At 40.7% G+C, this 20,220-nt stretch overlaps 1 protein-coding gene across 1 annotated transcript in view; it reads right to left on the bottom strand.

The window, feature by feature from the left end:
- The window catches only part of LOC116100809 (olfactory receptor 10A5), a 59,709-nt gene extending 52,605 nt beyond the window's left edge, over positions 1-7,104 (bottom strand). The window contains exon 1 of the mRNA XM_031384540.1: positions 6,120-7,104. Coding sequence (XP_031240400.1) covers positions 6,130-7,083 — 954 coding nt within the window. The 5' untranslated portion in view covers positions 7,084-7,104 and the 3' untranslated portion in view covers positions 6,120-6,129. The remainder of the gene's footprint in view (positions 1-6,119) is intronic.
- Between the last annotated feature and the right edge of the window lie 13,116 nt (positions 7,105-20,220).

Here is a 20,220-nt window from a genome sequence, read left to right as displayed (position 1 = left end):
GCTTTGACTGTACTAGTTATTCCAGATAAGCACTAAGTAGCTCTGAGTCAGCCATTCCAGAGGCACTCTGGCCTAGGCTTATTTCCATCCCATTATCGAGCAGACTCTGGGTTGTGCCAAGTTCTGCAGGACACTTTGTTTCAGGGCTGTGCCAGTCACCTCAGGTAAATCCTGTGCACTGGCTGGGCCAGTTCTTGTAAACAGGCTCTGAGCTGTGCTGTGCTCATCACTCCAGAGATACTCTGCAATGCGCCCATGTCTGTCACTCTGGAGGATTCCAGCCTGGGTCTCAAGACTATTTCATTCCCTGCTGTTTTTCATAGCCAAGTGTTCCCTTAATGCTTCCTCTTCTTCAAAATGGCATTTCTCAAAAATGCCTTAGAAGTATATATTCAATTTTAAGTTTCTCATTGGAGCATTAACTGTATCTGACTAGTTTGTTATTGTTTCTTGGTTTGAAGCAAGGTGCCTGCAACCAACAATAATGTGAAAATAGTTATGGCTACTCCATTCTTTCTGTCATTTTCCCTCCCGGCCTGTTCCTGAACACCAATTTCATTCTAGCATTTGCAAGAGGACAAGTCAAACACATGTCCTCATAATAAAAGAAGAAATGCATGAGGCCCACTTGGAATGTCATTTATCAGATGCTTATCACATAACTGGTGCTAAGTATTTAGTAGTAATTGGCCACTACTTAATGGGACATAAAAGTTTAGAAGGGAAAGCAAACAGAAAGGAATCTTATAAAATAAGAAATTACAATTGCAATAAATGTGTATCCAGGAAAAAATGATACAGCAACAAAAGCAGTATTGGCTTTTTTTTTCTCTAGACATAAAATATGAGCATGAGGGAATGATGGGGAAAATTCATTAATCCTTGTGAGTCAGCCGAATATATATGTGGATGGGCAAGAAAGATGCCTTTAAGAAGTCAAGAGTCTGTGTATTGTTTTGGTCACATCCACAAGGGCACTGTGTCTAAGCGGGAGAGGAGGAAACAGAACTGTCACTCTCCTATGTAAGGGTTTGTGTGGTTCTGAATCCACTGAGGAAATAAACATACCATGAAAAGTATTGTTCAAGTAAGGAAAATACTTACTTCTTCTTATGTGTTAGGATGTATTATTGCTGTTGAGAAACGCCTATCATTGGAAGATGAGTTTGAATATACTGAGTTTAAATACATCATGAGAGTATCCATAGAAAACTCACTGAGGTAGGTAAGCTTTGCATTTGGAGAAGTTACCTCACCCAGCTCTCCTGGATTTAAAATTGCAGTGATTGTTATTTATTTATTTACATTCCATATTTTATTCTCCCCCCCCGTGTCTACTCCTCACCCTCTGTCTCCACGTGGATGACCCCACCTGCCACCCCACTTGATCTCTAAACTTCGTGAGGCCCCTAGTCTCTTGAGGGCTAGGTGCATCATCTCTGAATGAACACAGACCCGGAAGTAGTCTACTGTATGTGTGTTGGGGGCCTCATATCAGCTGGTATATGCTGCCTATTTGGTGGTCCAGTGTTTGAGAAATCTCAGGAGTACAGGTTAATTGAGACTGCTGGTCTCCTACAGGATTACCCCCCTCCTCAGCTTTTCTAGCCTTTCCCCTAATTCAACCACAGGGATCAGCAGCAGTCCATTGGTTGCGTGCAAATATCTGCATCTGACTCTTTCAGCTGCTTGTTGGGTCTTTCAGAGGGCAATCATGATAAGTCCCTTTTTGTGATAGCTTCATAACCCCAGTAATAGTGTCAGGCCTTGGGACCTCCCCTTGAGCCATCAGTTATCAATACATTCTCATTAAGGAGTAGGTACTGGAATGGGGCATCCCTTCCCATGCTGGAATTTTGGTTGTTTTGACCTTGTTCAGGCCTTGTCTTGCAATCAATTTATCGACTATGAATTCATTAGTGCAATGGCCATGCCATGTCCAGAAGGTAGCCTTTTACAGCATTCCATCCCACCTCCAGCTCTCACATTCTTTCTCTGTGCCAATTTTACAGGCTCTTTGAATCCTCCCTTCTAGAAACTTTAACTTTAAAAAATCAAGGTAACATATTTATAATTTGAAAATTCACCACATCCCTAAACTTGGTACAAGCTTTACTTTTAGATTTTCTGGTACTTATAGAAGAATGTCCTTGAATACTGAAAATGCCTCTGTGCTTGAGGTACTTGGAAGAATGCTCTCTCTTTCTTCTTTACCTCGTAGATGGGTATTCTATGATCCATGGTAAGGACAAAGGCTTGCTTATGCCTCATTGTTATCTGGAGGAGCAGGTTGATGCCAGGATTTCATATGAAATCAAAGCTTTGCTTCATACTGTCTCCTCTCTACTGTATTTTTTCTACTCAATTATGCCATGAGTAATCAAGTTGTCTTCTTGATTTTCTGACTTCACAACCAATGTGTGGTGATCATCATTGGGTCCCACAGAAAGTTAAGATCCTCTTGGTTTTGGGGCATGAGGTCTGAACGGACAAGACACAAGAAGAAAAATTACTTGAAAGCCCCATGTTTTACACAGTTTGTGGTCTTTCAGGACATCTTAGTTTTGCTGCATGAACTGGTCTTTTTCCAGAATCGTCTATCATCATTGGAGTAGTACAATTACCCACATGCCATCTACAATAACTGCCCATTAACTCTTCTTCAAAGATTATATTGAATTAATTTATTCTCATACCACTTCAACTCAGCATCATTTTTAAAAGCTGGAGTATTCCATTCATTTGTCAATTTTTATACTACAAAAGTCAAGGACATGGGATGGTATCTCATGCATTGTACGAGTCTGAGTATCTGAGTTCAAATCTCCAGCACTCTTGTAAAAATTCAGACATGGCCACTTGGGCATGTAACCCAAAGACTGACTAGGGAGCAAAATCCTATAGGTCTGAGGAGCTTGCTATCCAGCCAGCTTATCCAAAATGGTGCTTCTGATTCAATTAGAGATCCTGTCTCAAAGGAATGAGGGAGAGTGATAGACCTCTTCTTCTCTCTACGTGTGTGCATGCACAAGTGAATGTACCCAGCCCAGTATAAAATACAACACGCATTTCATAATTTAAAGATTTTATTGTGCTAAGTAAATATGTATTCAACATTTAGTTAATTATCATTTAAGTCTTGCATTTTGAGTTTTCATGGATATTCTTTTACAGTCATTTGAAATAGTGCCTATATCTTAGGCTCCACCCATAGCTATGGGACAACTCTTGATGGATTTGGGTTTGGTTTCTAGGATATGGTATTGCTTTTCATGATGTTTTAATAGTTTAAACTATCACAGTCATCTGGCTCAACATCTAATATTCTAGTGAAAATACTGGAATTTTCATTCTACTTGTTGTTGTGCATATTTAATATCTATGGCCTCATTAATCTGCCTGTCTAGTCTGTGTGTATTGTGTATCTATGCATCAAGTGCAATTTGGATTTGAAGTTCTATATTTTTTAATCTGACTCTAACTCTATCCATATCCTCCTAGTGTTTCTTTTTTGAAGTTTTATAAGACTTTTGATATACCTAAACAGAATAAAGTTTTAGTTTTCAAAGAATTTAAAAGATACTTCAAGAAAAACAAGATTTATAAAATAAACACACAAAAGTATTTAAAAACAAATTATTGATCAACTTGGTATTTAATCACAAAAGAATAATACACACTGCATGAGAAATCATAGTGAATAATTGAAAGATAGATTTATTTGTCCAAACTAGTGGTGTCAGCCTTTCAAGAGAAAAAATGGAATACCAAGATATTACATGTGTTAATTATGTGAAGTGTATATTCAGAGGTTCAAATGAAATATGTGATTTTCCCCTCATATATTCTGTTTTTCCTCATTCTTCAAGATTTATTTTATTTAATTAAAAAAATCACTAAATTAATTTTGCATGTGAAATAATCAATATTAATTTTATCATAACAAATATTCTTGATGAAGTATCAATAAAATAAGCATACTCAAAAACTGTTGGTGGAAGTTTAAATGACTTGATTTTTTTTATTATTTAATACTATACTTATGTTTATCTTTTGCCCCACAAATTCATTTCCTAGGTTTACATTGGTCACACATACCATTAGGAATAAAAGACATGCAAAAGGCTTATCTTGATAGCATGATTTGTAACAGTAAGTTACTGAATAAATGACTCATCTATAAAATAAAGTGCCATGAGGTTACAAAAGGAATCCTAGAATTAAAGAAAATCTCTTGGTACCATCTTGTCTATAATTCATGCTCTTATGAAAGTAGCACCATCCTCTGCTACATATGCTGCTGGAGCCTTTAGTCCCACCATGTGTACTCTTTGGTAGCAGAGGATGGCCAAGTTGGTCATCAATGAGAGGAGAGGCTCTTGGTCCTGTGAAGGTTCTATGCCCCAGTATAGGGGAATGCGAGGGCCAGGAAGTGGGAGGGGAAACTGGGAAAGGATATACCATATGATATGTAAATAAAGAAAATATCTAATTAAAAAAAAGAAAGTTGCACTATGATTGACACCTATAATATCACCTCAACAAGGCATAAGGACCTACTTGTGAGCTAGGGTGCTCACTGAATCTCAGGACAACCTTCCTGGGAAAAACTCAGTGGGAAGGAAGTGGCCATTGAGGTTATGCAGGCGTATTCATGAGGGCTATGGAGCTAATGTTCTGTGCTACATCCTAGTTAGATTAGAAGAACCAACAATGCCTCAAGGGCATGAATAGTGAACCATGGCAAGGAGGAGACTGATGCTGGGGGAGAGATCAGAATCTAAGCCTGTCATCAATGGGAGGAGAGGCCCTTGGCCCTGTGAAGGTTCTATGCCACAGTATAGGGAATGCCAGGGCCAGGAAGTGGGAGAGGGTGGGTGGCAAGCAGGGGAAGAGGGGAGGGATCAGGGGTTTGTTCTTGTTTTTGTTTTTATTTTATTTTTTCTTTTTTTCGGAGGGGAAACTGTGAAAGGAGATATAGTATGACATGTAAATAAAGAAAAATCTAATAAAAAAAAAACTTTCAATTTGATAAGTGGTTTGAATTAAAGAAAGGAAGAGGAAATGACTATGATTCAGGATGGGCTTTCCTTCTTCTGCATCTGATCCCATGTTAAAATTACTAGCTATTTCATAATGTTTAATGTATGTGTTGCACAGGAGTAAAATAATCTTGAAATACTTGTCATTGAACTGTTGAAATGCCAACAGAACCAGTGAATAAAGGAATAAAAGTTTTGAAGATGTTGCTGTCCCCTGTAGCCAGTTGAGCTTCGATCAACTCCAGTGCTCTTTGATGTTGTGTTTGATGTTGAGCCCCTGGGCTGCATCTCCTTTGAGATGTTTGCAAACAAAGTTCCACAAGAAAACTATCAAATGCTGAGCACTGAAGAGGAAGAACTTGATTATAAGGCATCTTCTGTTCACAGAATTGTTCCAAGATTCATGTGGTGAGGGAGTGACTTCACATGCCTAATGTCACTCTCAGCAAGTCCGTTCACAGGGAGAAATCTGAAGATAAGAATTTCATCCTGAAGCATACAGGCCCTGGTATTTTGCCCATAGAAAATTCTGGACAAACACAAATAGTTTCAAATTTCATCTGCCTTACCATGTTGGAAGTTGTTGGATGGCAAATACGTGTTCATTGTAAAGGTAAAAAGCATGGACAGTTTGGAAACAGGAAGAACTTGGAATAACAAGAATGTCATCGTGGGCAGCCCTAATACTTCTGCTCTGTGGATGTCTTGACCACACTCAGTCCTTCAGAGAGTCCCACCTCATCGGCCCATGCTACTCATGGTTCATTTCACTATGGTTCTCTGGGCTCCTTTTGTTCTTTATTCACCTTAAAGTGTAGATGGTTTAAGAGTTAAGTTCAAGACTATGAATAGAAACTAAAGAGCAAAATTAAAGATACAATTTTGTGAGTATATAATTAGCAAATAAAGTAAATTTTGTGTAGATTGCAATAATATGTCTAGACTACATTAGTCAGTTCTTCCTTCTATGGAAATTTCTAAAACCAGCATTGGGAGCTGGAATTCATTACGATAGAGGTCAATGGGTAGATATGAATCATAAATATAAGCTCTCCATTCAACAAATATTAACCTTACCTTTTAATGTCTACAGGATAAATTTTCTGAGGGCCAGGGCCTTGTGGAAGGTCCTGCTGAGAGCATTCTTCACCTCATTATTTCTCAGGCTATAGATGATGGGGTTCAACAGAGGAGTCACAACAGTGTAGGACAATGATAACAACTTCTTGCTTTCAGGAGAATTCTTTGATTTAGGCCTAAAGTAAGTGAGGCTTAAAGACACATAGAAAAGAGAGACAACGAGGAGATGCGAGGAGCAGGTGGAGAAGGCTTTGTGCTTCCCTTTAGCTGATGGAATCTTGAGGATGGAAGCTGCAATGAGAGTGTAGGAACATAGGATCAGCAAGCAGGGTACCATGACAACCAGGATGGTCCCGACAATGGCATAGACCTCAAACCTTGCTGTGTCTGCACAGACCAGCCTCAGCACAGGAGGGCTGTCACAGAAGAAGTGGTTCACCTTGTTGTTGGCACAGAATGGAAAGCTGAAGAGCCATGTGGTCTGCACAGTGGCTACAGGGAATCCTGGAAACCAGGAGGCAGCAGCCAGTCTGGCACGTGTCTCTTGGTTCATGATGACTGGGTAATGCAAGGGACTGCAGATGGCCACATAGCGGTCATATGCCATGGTGGCGAGGAGGAAGCACTCGGCTACTCCAAAGAAGAAGAAGAAATACATCTGAGTGGCACAGCCCAGGAAGGAGATGCTTGTGTCCTGGGCAATCAGGGTCCCCAACATTTTGGGCACAATGACTACGTTGAAGCCAAGTTCTATGAAGGATAAGTTCCTGAGAAAGAAATACATGGGGCTTTGCAGCATGGGGTCAGCCAAGGTCACCAGAATGATGAGGCTGTTTCCCAGCAGAGTGACTAAATAGATGGCTAGAAAGGCCAGGAATAGCACAGCCTGTGTTTCAGAAGGCAGGGAAGAGAAGCTCATCAGGATAAATTCAGTTATTCTTGTCTGGTTTTCTGCAGCCATGGGTATACTTGAAAATCTCCTGTGGTCATAAAGACAGATTCTTGTGTACAGAAATCAGATTCTGGATTCTCTCCCTCCAGATTACTGGTTAATTTCAGGGAATGAGCCAAAGCCAGGATCCTTTGGAAGAAGAGGACCAATCCTAGTGCATAAGCAGGGACATGCCCGAGTGAACCTCTTAAGTTGATTTTTTTCCCCACTTTGTACATGAACATCTAGAAGGGCCAACCATAGTCAGATTCCTGAGTTTGTGGAGGGCGTTAAAGGATATATTTTTGAGAAGTGATGATCCTGAATGCACCCAAACTTTCCAGAAATATATCCAATGTTAGTAATTTACAAAAGCACACCCAATAGGAATTTATCAAGGCTCTAGAAATAAAATAATGACAGTAGCTAGGACAACTAATGGTTTTTTTCTAATTCTTTTGAGTCTTGACTTTGAGAGGTGAATGATGGACTAGCAGCTATTGAAAATAGTTTATGTTCTCTCTTCTCCTGAAATTCTATTTTGTGTGAACCTTTGATCTCAGCATAATGGTGGAAAATCAAGAAAAAACATGTATTTCTTTTTTCACACCGAGATTAAGGGCTGCACTATATTGCCCTGTTTGGCCTTGCACCCTCAATCCTCCTGCCTCCACCTCTTTGGTGCTGGGAATAAAAGTGCACTGCCACTCCTGTCATGTAGCAGATTTTTAAATGTATCTCCCGAATGGTAAATCCATTCTGATTTCTACTAAATTATATTTTACAGAATTCTACTTTATCTGAGGACTTGTTCCTCTATGCTTCAGAGAATTAATGGAATTTCTAAAACAAATTTCAATAAAGATAGTGGAAAAGATAATGAAGTGAATATATATCATTAAAACCAACCAGTTCAGGAGGTTCCTTATACATAATTGGATCCTATGTGTATTATTTGGCTTTAATTTTGTTGCTTATCAACAAGAACTTAGTATCACTGCTGCAATCTATGATATTGAACTCTAAGAAAACTTGATAAGATAAAGTTGGAAAATGAAATTTAGTAAACTATATATGTTTAGGGAATCAACATAAGAAAAAAGTAAAAAAGAAAAAACATTATAAAAAGTGAAAGACAGAAATTTAGATTCTGGGTGTAACTGGTCATACTTATAATCCCAGCATTTGGGAGGCTGAGGCAGGTGATGGTCATGGGTTCCAGGTAAATCTGAAACTCTTGTGAGTACCAGACCAGCCTGCATTAGAGAGTGAGGCTTATCTCAAAAAATAAACTAAACAAACAAACCATTAAAAATATCCAACAAATTAACATTTATACAGTAAAAAGCAACAAAACAAAACAAAACAAAAAACAGGTTGGCATTAGATATTTTACACTCTTAGATTTTTATCCCATGCTAATGAATTTGGACTTTATTTTGTAGAAGAAGAAACCATGTGAAGATTGGGGCACTAGAATGACATATTCATATATTTTGTGTAGACAAATTACTCTGAGAATTTTAAGGCCAAGTGGTATAGTATGAGTGAAGGGAGGGATGAAAGCTGTGTGCCCAGAAACAAGGAGACCAGGTTGTTGGCTCAGCTTCCCCAGGAGTATTCACTATCAACCATTTCTGAAGCAGGAGAAACATTTATTGAAGAAAGCTCAATATTATTAATAAATAATGTGACTGTCAAGACTACCTTTAAACATCCCAAAGCTCTATCAAGGAACAGGGGATTGTTATAACAGAATAACTATGGTCAAATTGATCAAAGATTTTCTGAACCATGTAATGTCTTGAATTTTCTTATAAAGTCTCACAAAATAATGAAAGGATCAATAGCGCAGACAGAAACTCTCAAGTAGAAATGTTTTTACTGTCACTGAGAGGCAACACTGGCTCTGGCATACAAGTTATGAATTAAAAAAGGCATAAAAAAGACATTAAAAAAGACTTTTATAATGATCTGTATCTTGTTTTACTTAAAATAGGGGGGCGATAATAAGGAAAATTTGGTTAAGTTTTGTGATTAAAAAAATTAACAACTCAAAATAAATAAAAATACCCTTGTAAACTACAACTTGGGAGGGGGTAAGAAAGAAAATTGCTTACCAAGATCCATTTTAAAGGAAATGTTAGCATGCTGGGTCTCATACTGTAAGGTAGTTTTACAGCTATTCACTTTGGGATAAGAGATTTACCAGACTTTTATGCTCTACTTCCTGAAACTGCATACAAAACTAAACTTATTTCAAGAAGTAACATAAGAAATGTTTAAGTTGTATCTTTAAAGTAAAGGTCATATTTTCAACACATGAAAAAAAGAAGCTTTGTAAAGGAATTCTATATGATGAGGGGCACTTGGATGTTTGGAAATATTGCCATCATAACAGTTGGTTGTCATGCTTAGTCATGTCTTCCACAAAATTACCTTATTTATTCACATAAAATCACGAACAGAATTATATAGCAAATTAAAAAAAAATCTGTCAGATCCAGGTATAATGAGCTGTGAATGCCTTTCAAAAGAGGCACCGTGTAATGGAACCCATTACTTTGAATGCTAACTAAAAGTTAATAACAAGCCAATGGTAATAATGAAGAGATAAATGTCTTATGATTAATGAGAGAGGAATCTTTAAGAAGATTAGAAATTTCTTTAAAATCTCTGCATATCTGTTGGTCAGAGTCATAGAAACAGTGAGAATATTTGAGTAGTATAAACAGTAATAGACATTCCATTTGTCTTATTTCCTATCTATTTACCAATGCTCCTTCTCTTTATACTTAAGTAATATTAAGTGAGACACACTGGCCTTACTGGAGTAGGCTGAAGAAACTGCTAAGAGATGCATCTGCACTGAGCTTAACAGGAGCAGAGGAAGCTGGAGCAGAGGACAGAAAACCTTTCGTTGTCCTCAGCTGTGTCTCTCTAGTCCTTGGAGTCAGATGATGAGAAAGAACCTTTATTTTCCCAGGTGTTAGCAGATTTTCTTTTATTTCCCATGGGACCTGCCCTTTCTTGAATCTATTGTTCTTCGAGGACATCATTGAACATGATGAAGTTCCAATACCAGCACGATAAACCTGAAGAAAGAAGACCAAACGCTAGTAAAGGGAGGCATCATTGCTATGTATAGGAACATAGTGCGAGTCTGAGCTGAATGACTTGAATTTAACTCCAACACTGGGACTCTGTCTATGATGCTCATCAGTGTTGTTAAATTCTCTGAGCTTCAGTTTCCATTTTGTTTTAAGATGATTTTCTCATTGGATAAAAGTGATGCTAATAAAATAAATTGGCTTATATTTGTTAAAAAAAAGAAACAGCTATCCTTTATCAATTTAACAAATATTCATGTCACATACTACCAAAGATGAGGCATTCTTTTGTGCATTCAATTATACAAAAAAGAAACATATGGTTTATATGTGCTTATATGGCTTATATTTTATTTGTTTATTTTCTTCAAGATGGGTTCTCATAGTACAGGATGGTCTTGCATTTACTATGTAGCTGAGGGTGACTTTGAACTTCTAGCCCTCCTGTTTTGACTTACCAGTTACTGAGATCTGTGTGGAGGAGCATGCCTAATGTATGTAGTACAGCATGTTGTACCAGAACTTTATGTATTCTGTGCAAGCACACCACCAAGAGAGCTACATTCCCAGTTCAAATCTTACTCCCTATTTAGTAGTATCTCCAAGCAGACTAGCACTAAATAAGACTCCATGGTCTCTAAAAATCCAGGAGGCAAGAAATATAGCAATATAGGGGAGTGTGTCTCAAACTCATAGATCTTAGTATTCGATTTATTATCTTTAGTTATCATGTTCTATGCTGATAATTCTCTAAGAGATTGTATAAGGTGGAGACACACTCCTTGTCCATAGTTGTTCAGGTGACTCGATGCTATTTGTGTTTGAAAGAACCAGTCAGTTGTTCAAGACTGGGTAGATAGAATGGAATTAGATCATTAGTTTTTAGCAAGCTTAATTATTTTTTTTTGGTATAACCCACCTATGTTGTTGTAGCTGGAGCTGGAGCTTGCATCCTATGCTCAGAGGCATTGGCGTGGGTTTTACAAGATGGTGGGAGAATTTCTTATTTTTTAATTTAATTTAATTTAATTTAATTTAATTTTTTTACTTATTCACTTCACATCCCACTCACTGACCCTCCTCTTGATCACCTCCTTCAATAATCCTTCCCCCATTTCCCCTCTAGTTCTCCTCTGAGTGGGCGGTGGCCCATTGTGCATCCCCAGACCCTGGTACTTCAAGTTTCTGTGAGGCTAGGCACTTCCTCTCTCCCTGAGGCTACACAAGGCAGCCCAGCTACAAGGACATGTTCCATGTGCAGGCAACATCTTTTGGAATATCCCTACTCCAGTTGTTCAGGACCCACATGAAGACCAAGCTGCACATCTGCTACATATGTGCGGGGAGGCCCAAGTACAGCCCATGTATATTCTTTGGTTGTTAATTGAGATTCTGAGAGCCCCAAGGGTCCAGGTTAGTTGACTCTGTTGTTCTTCCTCTGGAGTTCCTATCCCTTTCGGGGCCCACAATCCTTCCTCCTATTCTTCCATAAGAGTCGGTGCATGAATTTCTGACAGAACTCTTTGGTGGCCATGTTTCCAGAGGTCAGTTAGCTATAGGTTGTGCAGATGGCATAAGAGTCTTGATAAAGTTGCCTAGTGTGACAATACAGCATTTAGCTGAAGTGAGGAGTCACCAGAACTGGCCATTAGCAGCATCTGTGTGGCCAGTGCCTGTAGATCCTTGATGTGGTTTATCTGCACAGAGGCACAGTGTACTATCACCTTGAGTGGGAAAGTGTGGTACTTATTTTCATTATCCCCTCACTAGCCCCCCTGCATAGGGACACAGAGAGTTTGGCTAAGGTGATGGTCTTTCACATGGAGGTGATGACCTCCTACGAACATATAGTACTCAGTATGACCCTTGTAGCCCCAATGGCAACAAAGGCATTGAACCCAGTTCTCTGGCTGGCATAAGTTTACTTAAAAATCTCATTCTGTGCCAGCAAGTGCTGGCTCATAGGAGCCTGATATAGCTGTCTCCTGAGAGGCTCTGACAGTACCTGACTAATACAGAAGTAGAGGATCACAGCCATCCATTGGACTGAGCATAGAGTCCCCATTGAAGGATCTAGAGAAAGACCCAAGGAGCTGAAGGGGTTTTCAGCCCCATAGGAGGAACAACAATATGAACTAATAGTACCCTCAGAGCTTCCAGGGAATAAACCACCAACCAAAGAGTACACATGGTGGGACTCATGGCTCAAGCTGCATATGTAGCAGAGGATGGCCTAGTTGGTCATCAATGGGAGGAGAGGGCCTTGGTCTTGTGAAGGTTCTGTGCCCCAGTGTAGGGGAATGCCAGGGCCAGGAATCGAGAGAGGGTGCGTTGGTGAGCAGGGGGAGCGGGGAGAGAATAGGGTGTTTTTTTCTGAGGGGAAAACTGGAAAGGGGATATCATTTGAAATGTAAATAAAGAAAATAACAAAGCAAACAAACAAAACAAACAAACAAACAAACTAAGTCTCATCCTGGCGGAAAACTCAGAGGAAAAAGTCAATGATCTCAGATTCCTTGATTGGCACTTAGGGCAGGTCCCTGTTTGTGTGGGCAAGCTTGGTGATGAGAATCCATTCCTTTGGCTTTGTCTCAGTAAAGTCCAGCATTCTCTGTCTGGCCAGGCATAGAGAGTGCCCATTGCCCAGAAGGCCTTTGCAGTAGCCACTGTCTGTCCTGGATCTTCCAGAGCCTCTTGCTTTACCTATGTTTTCTGCCATTTGGTGTTTACCAGGGGAGGCAAAATTAAATTATTTAGTTTTATGCTTTTAAAGTCATTTTACTAGAGAAAGCAAAATTCCTAATTGTGTTTTAAATTTTAATATCATTTAAATGCATCATTAAATCACCAAACAATATAGAAATTACCTTAAATCCACTAATAGGATCCTTTATAAATTATAATTTATGAGAGCTGCTGCACAGAAGATGAAAATAGATACTTGCTGAGTGCCTTACCACATGGCCCAGGTAGAGAAAGAAGCCCAGAGTCCTGTCTCTTAACAGACATCATGGGTGGACAGTAGACACACAGACCCCTGAGAAGTGGAAACTTAGGGTTTCCTTAGAAAGTCAGTTGTGTCGGATTGTGTTTTGCTGGGGCAGACATGTGAAGGAGTGTTTCCCTGAAGCAGACACAGTGAGAGGATATTTTGCTAAACAAAAGCACATGAAAAGACATATGATGAAGGATTCTTCACTAATGACAAGCCTGTGTTGGTTTGCCTTACATTGCATTGCTGAGATCCATTTGTTGTGACTCCATAGAGAGAAAAGCACCAAAAAACTTTTAGTGGTATTCTGGTGGCTTCTTGATGCTCCCTTGGACTCAGGCCAATTGGCAGACTGATGTCAGCTGATACAGACTCACATAGAGTTTTGCTAAGACAGACTCATGTGGTGAGGCAAGACCCCTAAGAGGACACATGATGTTTGGTGGGAGTATAAATAGGACCCAATGGACAGTGATGGTGGGGGTGGGGAGAATAGGGGATGGGGCGTGGAGAGGCTTACACTCCTGCTTACCACAGACATGCCCGCCACCATGTCACATGGGTAGGCTGTAAACACCTAAAAGGCTTACTTTCCACCATGCCACACAGCACAGACCCAGATCACTCAGAGGTCTACCAGCTGCCTGGCTTGCCTGCAGCAGGCACCATTACAGTGTATAGGTATGTGCTGAACAAATGGGGGAGAGAGAGAAGTGGAACAGTTTGAGCATTATGAAAAGAGCCGGAACTAGAGTCTTGAGAGTGGAAAGGAACATCCTATTGTAAGTAGACAGCCCCACCACCTGAGGCCATGGTAAAACCCCAACCTGTGTTGGTACTGAGGGTCATGCCTGGGTCTATGACTATCAGTGGGCAGGGGTCAGTGTAGATGGCTGTGGCACATATTGCCACTAGAGATTACAGGGATGCCCCTGGTCTGGGCAGCTGCCAGGATTCATGTGGATGTCCAAGGGCTGAACAGAACTGGTCCTGGCTCTCACTGGCTGTGGAGCTTTGGAGAGCTGGCCCCACATGTTACTGGCTGCAGCACCCAGAAGAATGGGCCCTGTAGCTCACCTGGACTGCAGAACAGAGTTGGCCCTGGTGGTGGGAACATGGCTGAGCTGGCCCTGAGAGTGAGAACACAGGAGTGCAGGCCCTGACGTGCCTCTGCTGTGAGGTGGTGGGAGTGTAAGTGATGCCTTCCCAGCCTCTTCCTTCACATGTGGCTGTTGGAAGAGTTGGCCACAAGGTCTTGAGCGCAAGAGAGCTGTCCATGCCCCTCAGTGGCCCCAGCACTGGGGAGAGTGGGCTCTGTACTTTACCTGGGCAACACAGTAGAATGGGGCCTAGTGGCAAGGGCACAGGTGACCTGGCCCTGAAGGAGAGAGCACAGGAGAGCTGGCCCTGCCATTTGTCTACCATCAGGTGGAAATGGCTTAGAGGTGACGCCTTTCCCCTACCCCACCGCTTGCCACCTTCAGCAGCTGGGGAAGGTGATCCCTGGTTCATGAGAGGGAGAACTGGCTATGCCCCTTGCAGGCTGTGGCACTGGAGAGAGTGGGTCCTGCACTTTACCTAGATAGCACAGCAGAGGTGAGAGGGCCTGGAGGGTGAGAAAACAGGAATCCTGGCCCCAACACTCCTATGCTGTTAGGTGAAATGGGCTAAGAGGTAATGTTCTTGGTTCTTGCCACCAGATGAAGTCAGAAGATCTGGCCACAGGGTCAAGAGAGTAAGAGAATAGGATCTGCTTCTCACTGGCTGCAGTACTTGACAGCTGATCCTTCACCTTACCTGGGCAGCACAGTAGTGGCAGAGACATGGGTGAGCCAGCTGAGGGCAAGAGAGAGCTGGCCCCACCACTCCTCTGGTGTGAGGTGGTGGGAGTACAGTGGCAATGCCCTTCCCTCTCCTCCTCCTCTTCCTTCTTCTCCTCTTCTTCCTTCTTCTTTTGAGACAGGGTTTCTCTGTGTAGTCCCAGCTGTTCTGGAACTTACTCTGTAGACCAGGATGGCCTTGAACTCAGAAATCTGCCTGCCTCTGCCTCCCAGGTTCTGGGATTAAAGGTGTGTGCCACCACTGCCCAGCTGCCTTTCCCACTTCTCTTGCATCTTGCAGTGGTTGGGAGAGCTGGCCCTGAGGCCATGACAATAGAATGGCCTGCTTCTTCTCATCAGACATAGCACTCAGGAGAATGGGCCCAGTGCCTTGCCTGGGCAACACAGTAGAACTGGCATGATGGTGGGGGGCATAGGTGAATCAGCCTTGAGGTTATGAGAGTGGGAGAACTGGTTCAGGTCCTCACAGGCTGCAGCACTTGAGAGGATGGATCTTGCACCTTGACTGAGCAGCACAGTGGAAGTGGTTCAGGAGGAGTGGGTGCTGGTGAGCTGGCCCCTAGGGCATGAGAGTGGGAGAGCTGATCCTGTTTCCTGCTGGTGGCAGCATTGGGCTAGCCACAGCAGTGCTGGAGAGCTTGCCTCAGTGGTGCAGATAAGGGAGAGCCTGTTGCTTGACCAATACAGTGACCACCCAGGCCCAGATCCAGGGTTTTGAGTTAGCCTACCGAAAACTGCAGGATCTGTAACACAGGACCACAACAAGATAATCCAGAGGAGTACCGGTGAGGATCCAATATTGATGGTGTAGCAGAAGTCAGAGGTCTTGAACCTGACCAGTGACTCAGTGCAATGAACATTTGTAAGTGAAGATGTGTTGGCAGAAGGGTATACTGTGACATGCTACAGCTTCCATGATGAGATATTTTTATGCTTTGTTTTATTATTGGTTTGGTTTGTATTTTCTTTTGTGGAGGAGTCTGCAAAGGCAGAGAACAGATATGAGGGGACAGGGAGATGAGTGAGAATGTGGTGCATGATGGGGTTCACAAAGAATCAATAAAAGGTGAATCTGGTATTTGTTTTCATTGAGGAAAATTATGAATAGAGTTGAAAAGTGATCTCTGAGCCTTGGGAAGTGTGGATATAATACAGATTCCAAACCTTACCTGGTTTAGGGGGTCAAGAACCTGTGGGTGGATAAGTTATAGGCCCTAGAGGAGAACCTACTACTATGATTCTACTAAAGGAACATTCTATAAATTGTTATCATATTTTTGTACCAATAGACTAGCATTAGACCTCATCAGAAAAGTTTCTTTTTGCAGTAGATATTAACACAGAAATCTTCAACTGGGCAAGGTGCAGAGAAGAGATTACAGAATGCTCATCCAAAGGAGACATTGGTATTACAATCTCATCTCCCAAAGTTCAGGGATCATTGAATGAGGGAGGCAGAAAGATTACAGAGCTAAGAGATGTAGATGGATAAAAGGAAACAGTGTTTGTTTCATGGTCCAACAGGGTAGTTACACTTATCAACTCATAGTGGTTGTAACCCCATGACTAAGACCTACAAAAGTACAAGCTAGAAACAACCAAACCAAACCAGCATTGAGAGGGGAGATGGGAGATGGCAGATGAAGTCAGACCTCTAGCTGTGGAGCTATTGGCAATTGATAGCTACTGGGAGGAGAGTTGGTTTTGTTGTTGTTGTTTATTTGTTAGTGTGACCCTTGGTATGTCTAACAAACTCCAGGGATGACCACCCCATGCCAAGAATATATGGGCAGTACAAATGAGACTTCAGTAGGTTTATTTTTAAAAAGAGACACAAAGATGGATGAGCAAGAAAGAGGGGTTGAGTCTGGTAGGAGCTGGAGGATAATGGATACATATAGGCAAAATGCATTGCATGAATTCTCAAAATCTAATAAACTTGAAAAAGGAAAAAAAATCTCTCCTTCCTTTTTAAAATAAAAGAACCTAAAGTCTTGTTCTTAAAATTGTCCAACTTGGGACTAGTGAGATGGCTTAGCAGCTAACAGTACCTACTACCAAGCCTACTGACCTGAATTCAGTTCCTGAAGCCCACACAGTAGAAGGAGGTAACTGATTTTCACAAGTTATCCTCCAGCTTCACATGTTGCAGCACATGTGCACAGATGCACATGCAAGCACATATATGTGTACACACACACACATACACACACACTTGCCTTATTATAAATTATACCTATGAATAAAACTTTGTCTTTAGCCAAATAGAAGTACTTAACTTTAATAAGTTTAATAAACAACATATTGGAAATATTTAATGCCATGCTAATATTAGAGCAGAAATAAGAAAATTAAATTTTTGTTATTTTAGGTGGTCTTCTGTGTATTTTAGGTGAGAAACCCACAAACTGAATGGAAAGTGCAAGCTTACAAATCAAGTTACATTTCTTAACTGTAAAGGCAAAACTCAGGTAAGCTGATGCATGCTTGTCTTGATTTCATTTACTATATGAAAAAAAGCAGAAGTCAGATGTCTTTGTACAACCCTAAGCATATATCCTCTGATTCTATTTTGAGAAAATTTTGTTCAATATTTGAAAGACAGAGAGATATGTGTGGCTTGGCAAATTTAGTTTGTGATTTTAATTACAACACAAACTGTCCCAGGGTGTTGCTGTAAAGGACAGAAAGGTAATAATGCTAAGGACTCTCAATGATCCAGGGAATTCCCTGTTTACACAACCCTTAGGGCCTCACCTTTTCTTTTTTTTTTTTTTTTCTTCTTTTTTTGTTTTTGTTTTTTTTCCAGACAGAGTTTCTCCATGTAGCCCTGGCTGTCCTGGAACTCACTCTGTAGACCAGGCTGGCCTTGAACTCAAAAATCCGCCTGCCTCTGCCTCCTAAGTGCTGGGATTAAAGGCGTGTGCCACCGCCGCCTGGCTAGGACCTCACCTTTAAATAGTTCCTCAAAGGAAAATATTTAGAAGCAAGACCTAGGAGATTTGGAGCTTGTATTCAGTGAAGTAAAGCAGAAAGGCATAATTAGGGTACAGCTTCAACTCATAAGATCAGTATAGGCTTTGAGAAAAACTTTCCCAGAAGCCAGTGCTGTCCTTTATATCTCTCCCTCATGCTAGGTCCTGGGTTCCTTCATGGATGACACCTCCAGTACTGTTTCTGCTCCATGTCTACACCGAGGTAAGAGAAGGGAAGCTGTTGATAGGTCTACTCTGCATAATTCTATAGGGTTGACTGGAGATTGAGGTGGAAGAAATAGGTTGTGTTATTAGCCCTCCTACCACCCATTCGTAGTTTTTCTTATTAGGCTCCCAGGCAAAAATTCTATTCCTATTCTTTTCCAAAATCCCAGTCTGAAAACTAGAATCCAAACTTTTTGCCTTCAAGGATGAAGCTCATTCCATAGGAACCACAAAGACACAGAGGGCGCAGAGGCCATGCCTTTCAATATTGTTCTCCATTTGGTGTGCAAGGCAATTCTGACTGGCTCTCTCCTTGCTCAGCTATCAGCCTTCAGCTTTTCATTGCTTCCTTAGGCTTCTATATATCCCACAATCTCCCTTTATGGATGGCATACTATATACAGTAGGAGTTGTGAGGACACTAGGAATACTGGTTGGGGAAGCTCATCAAGAATGTGCTTGTTTCTCTTAAGCATTGCTTTCTGTGTAGGAGTTATGAATGAATCAGCATTGGTGGCTCATATCCCTTGATGACACCACGGAGAAGAGAGTCCAATCACAACCAAGATGGTCCTCTTAGTGTAGAAGAGGTAACAATTCTACTGCTGATACATCAAACTTTAACTTAATGTTTAAATATTCTCATACACAACAGGTTTGATGAGTTGCTGCATGGCTCAATCTTCAGTACTTAGTCTGATGAAAGAGTTGGCTACTATTCAGATGCTATATAAAAAACTACATGCTTCCTGTGTGAGTGTATATTGAGTTCTGACGTGTTATACATGTATGTGTCCATGTCTGTGTGTGCACGTGTGTACATATGAGTCGTTAAGATACACATGTATGACTTTATCAAAGAACAAATCAACCAGTAACTAAATAAAGACATTTAGAGACAGGTATGGTGACACATTCCTATAACCCTATCACCAGGGAAGGAAGGAGAGTTATGAGTTTAAGGCTCACCATATCTAGTGAGTTATATGAGAAAACTGAAAGGACATGTGGAAAGAACTTTCTATTGCGGTGTCACTAGGGCACAAAAGAAATAATGACTTATTGTGAATCCCTTCCGAAGCAGCTTCCAGACTTACAGACCACTCCCTGGGTTCTCTTTCTCCTACCTTTTCTCTACAAATCAGGATTCTTGTGGTCTTAGGTCCCTCTCTATCTCTTATAGCTTTTATTTTTCTTACTCTATTTCCCTTACTCCTACTGATTCTTCTTCATGTTCTCTCGGCAACAGAGAGAGATGCCACTGTTGATTCACTCAGAAAAGTTGACAGTCATAGAATCTTTAGCATGTGAGGAAATGTATCCCTGGCCTTCTATGAAACATAAATTACACTATGATTCATGATCTACCCTCTTCTCACTCATTTATTACTCTACTGTCCTTTTTCCTGTTTTAATATTTGACTATGTTTCCCCATATATATGTGTATATACAAATTCTGCATTTATTCTGTAGCCCATATTCTTAGTGCAGCAATTCCACCTTACCCATGATTTCGCCATCCCTGACTTCAGTCAACCACTGTTGACCCAATCCATGAATATTAATGTTTGTCTTTAATCTTTCAAAAGAAAAATATTATTCACTTTTCATTCATTATATGTTTTCATAGCTGTCCTATTTCATTAGTTACATTGTGTTGTCAATGCTCTTCTGTTCTTAACTCATAAGTTAATCTTTATCACATGTATCTATGCATGTGTAGGAAATAAACGTTATAGAAATTGTATTTTCCACAGCTTTAAGCATCCTCTGAGGGTCTTAGAATGTATTCCTAGTAGACAAAGGGGAGTCTTGTATCCACTACAGATGCTACCAGAATTCTGTGTCTGTCCACTGCTTAGTTTGAAGTCAACATTGTGATAAGGGAATCATTTATGCATATATAACACAGATACAAAAATTATATTCATATATACTATTATTCAACCTTTCTTATTTTTATTGTACTATTTATTTATTTATTTTTTATTCTGTGTAAATGCATGTTGAGGCAATCTCTTTT

The sequence above is a fragment of the Mastomys coucha genome, unplaced genomic scaffold, assembly GCF_008632895.1.
Source record: "Mastomys coucha isolate ucsf_1 unplaced genomic scaffold, UCSF_Mcou_1 pScaffold21, whole genome shotgun sequence".
NCBI classification, from domain to species: domain Eukaryota; kingdom Metazoa; phylum Chordata; class Mammalia; order Rodentia; family Muridae; genus Mastomys; species Mastomys coucha.
The sequence above is the reverse complement of the archived record's forward strand: the minus strand, read 5'-3'. Positions and strand labels throughout refer to the sequence as shown.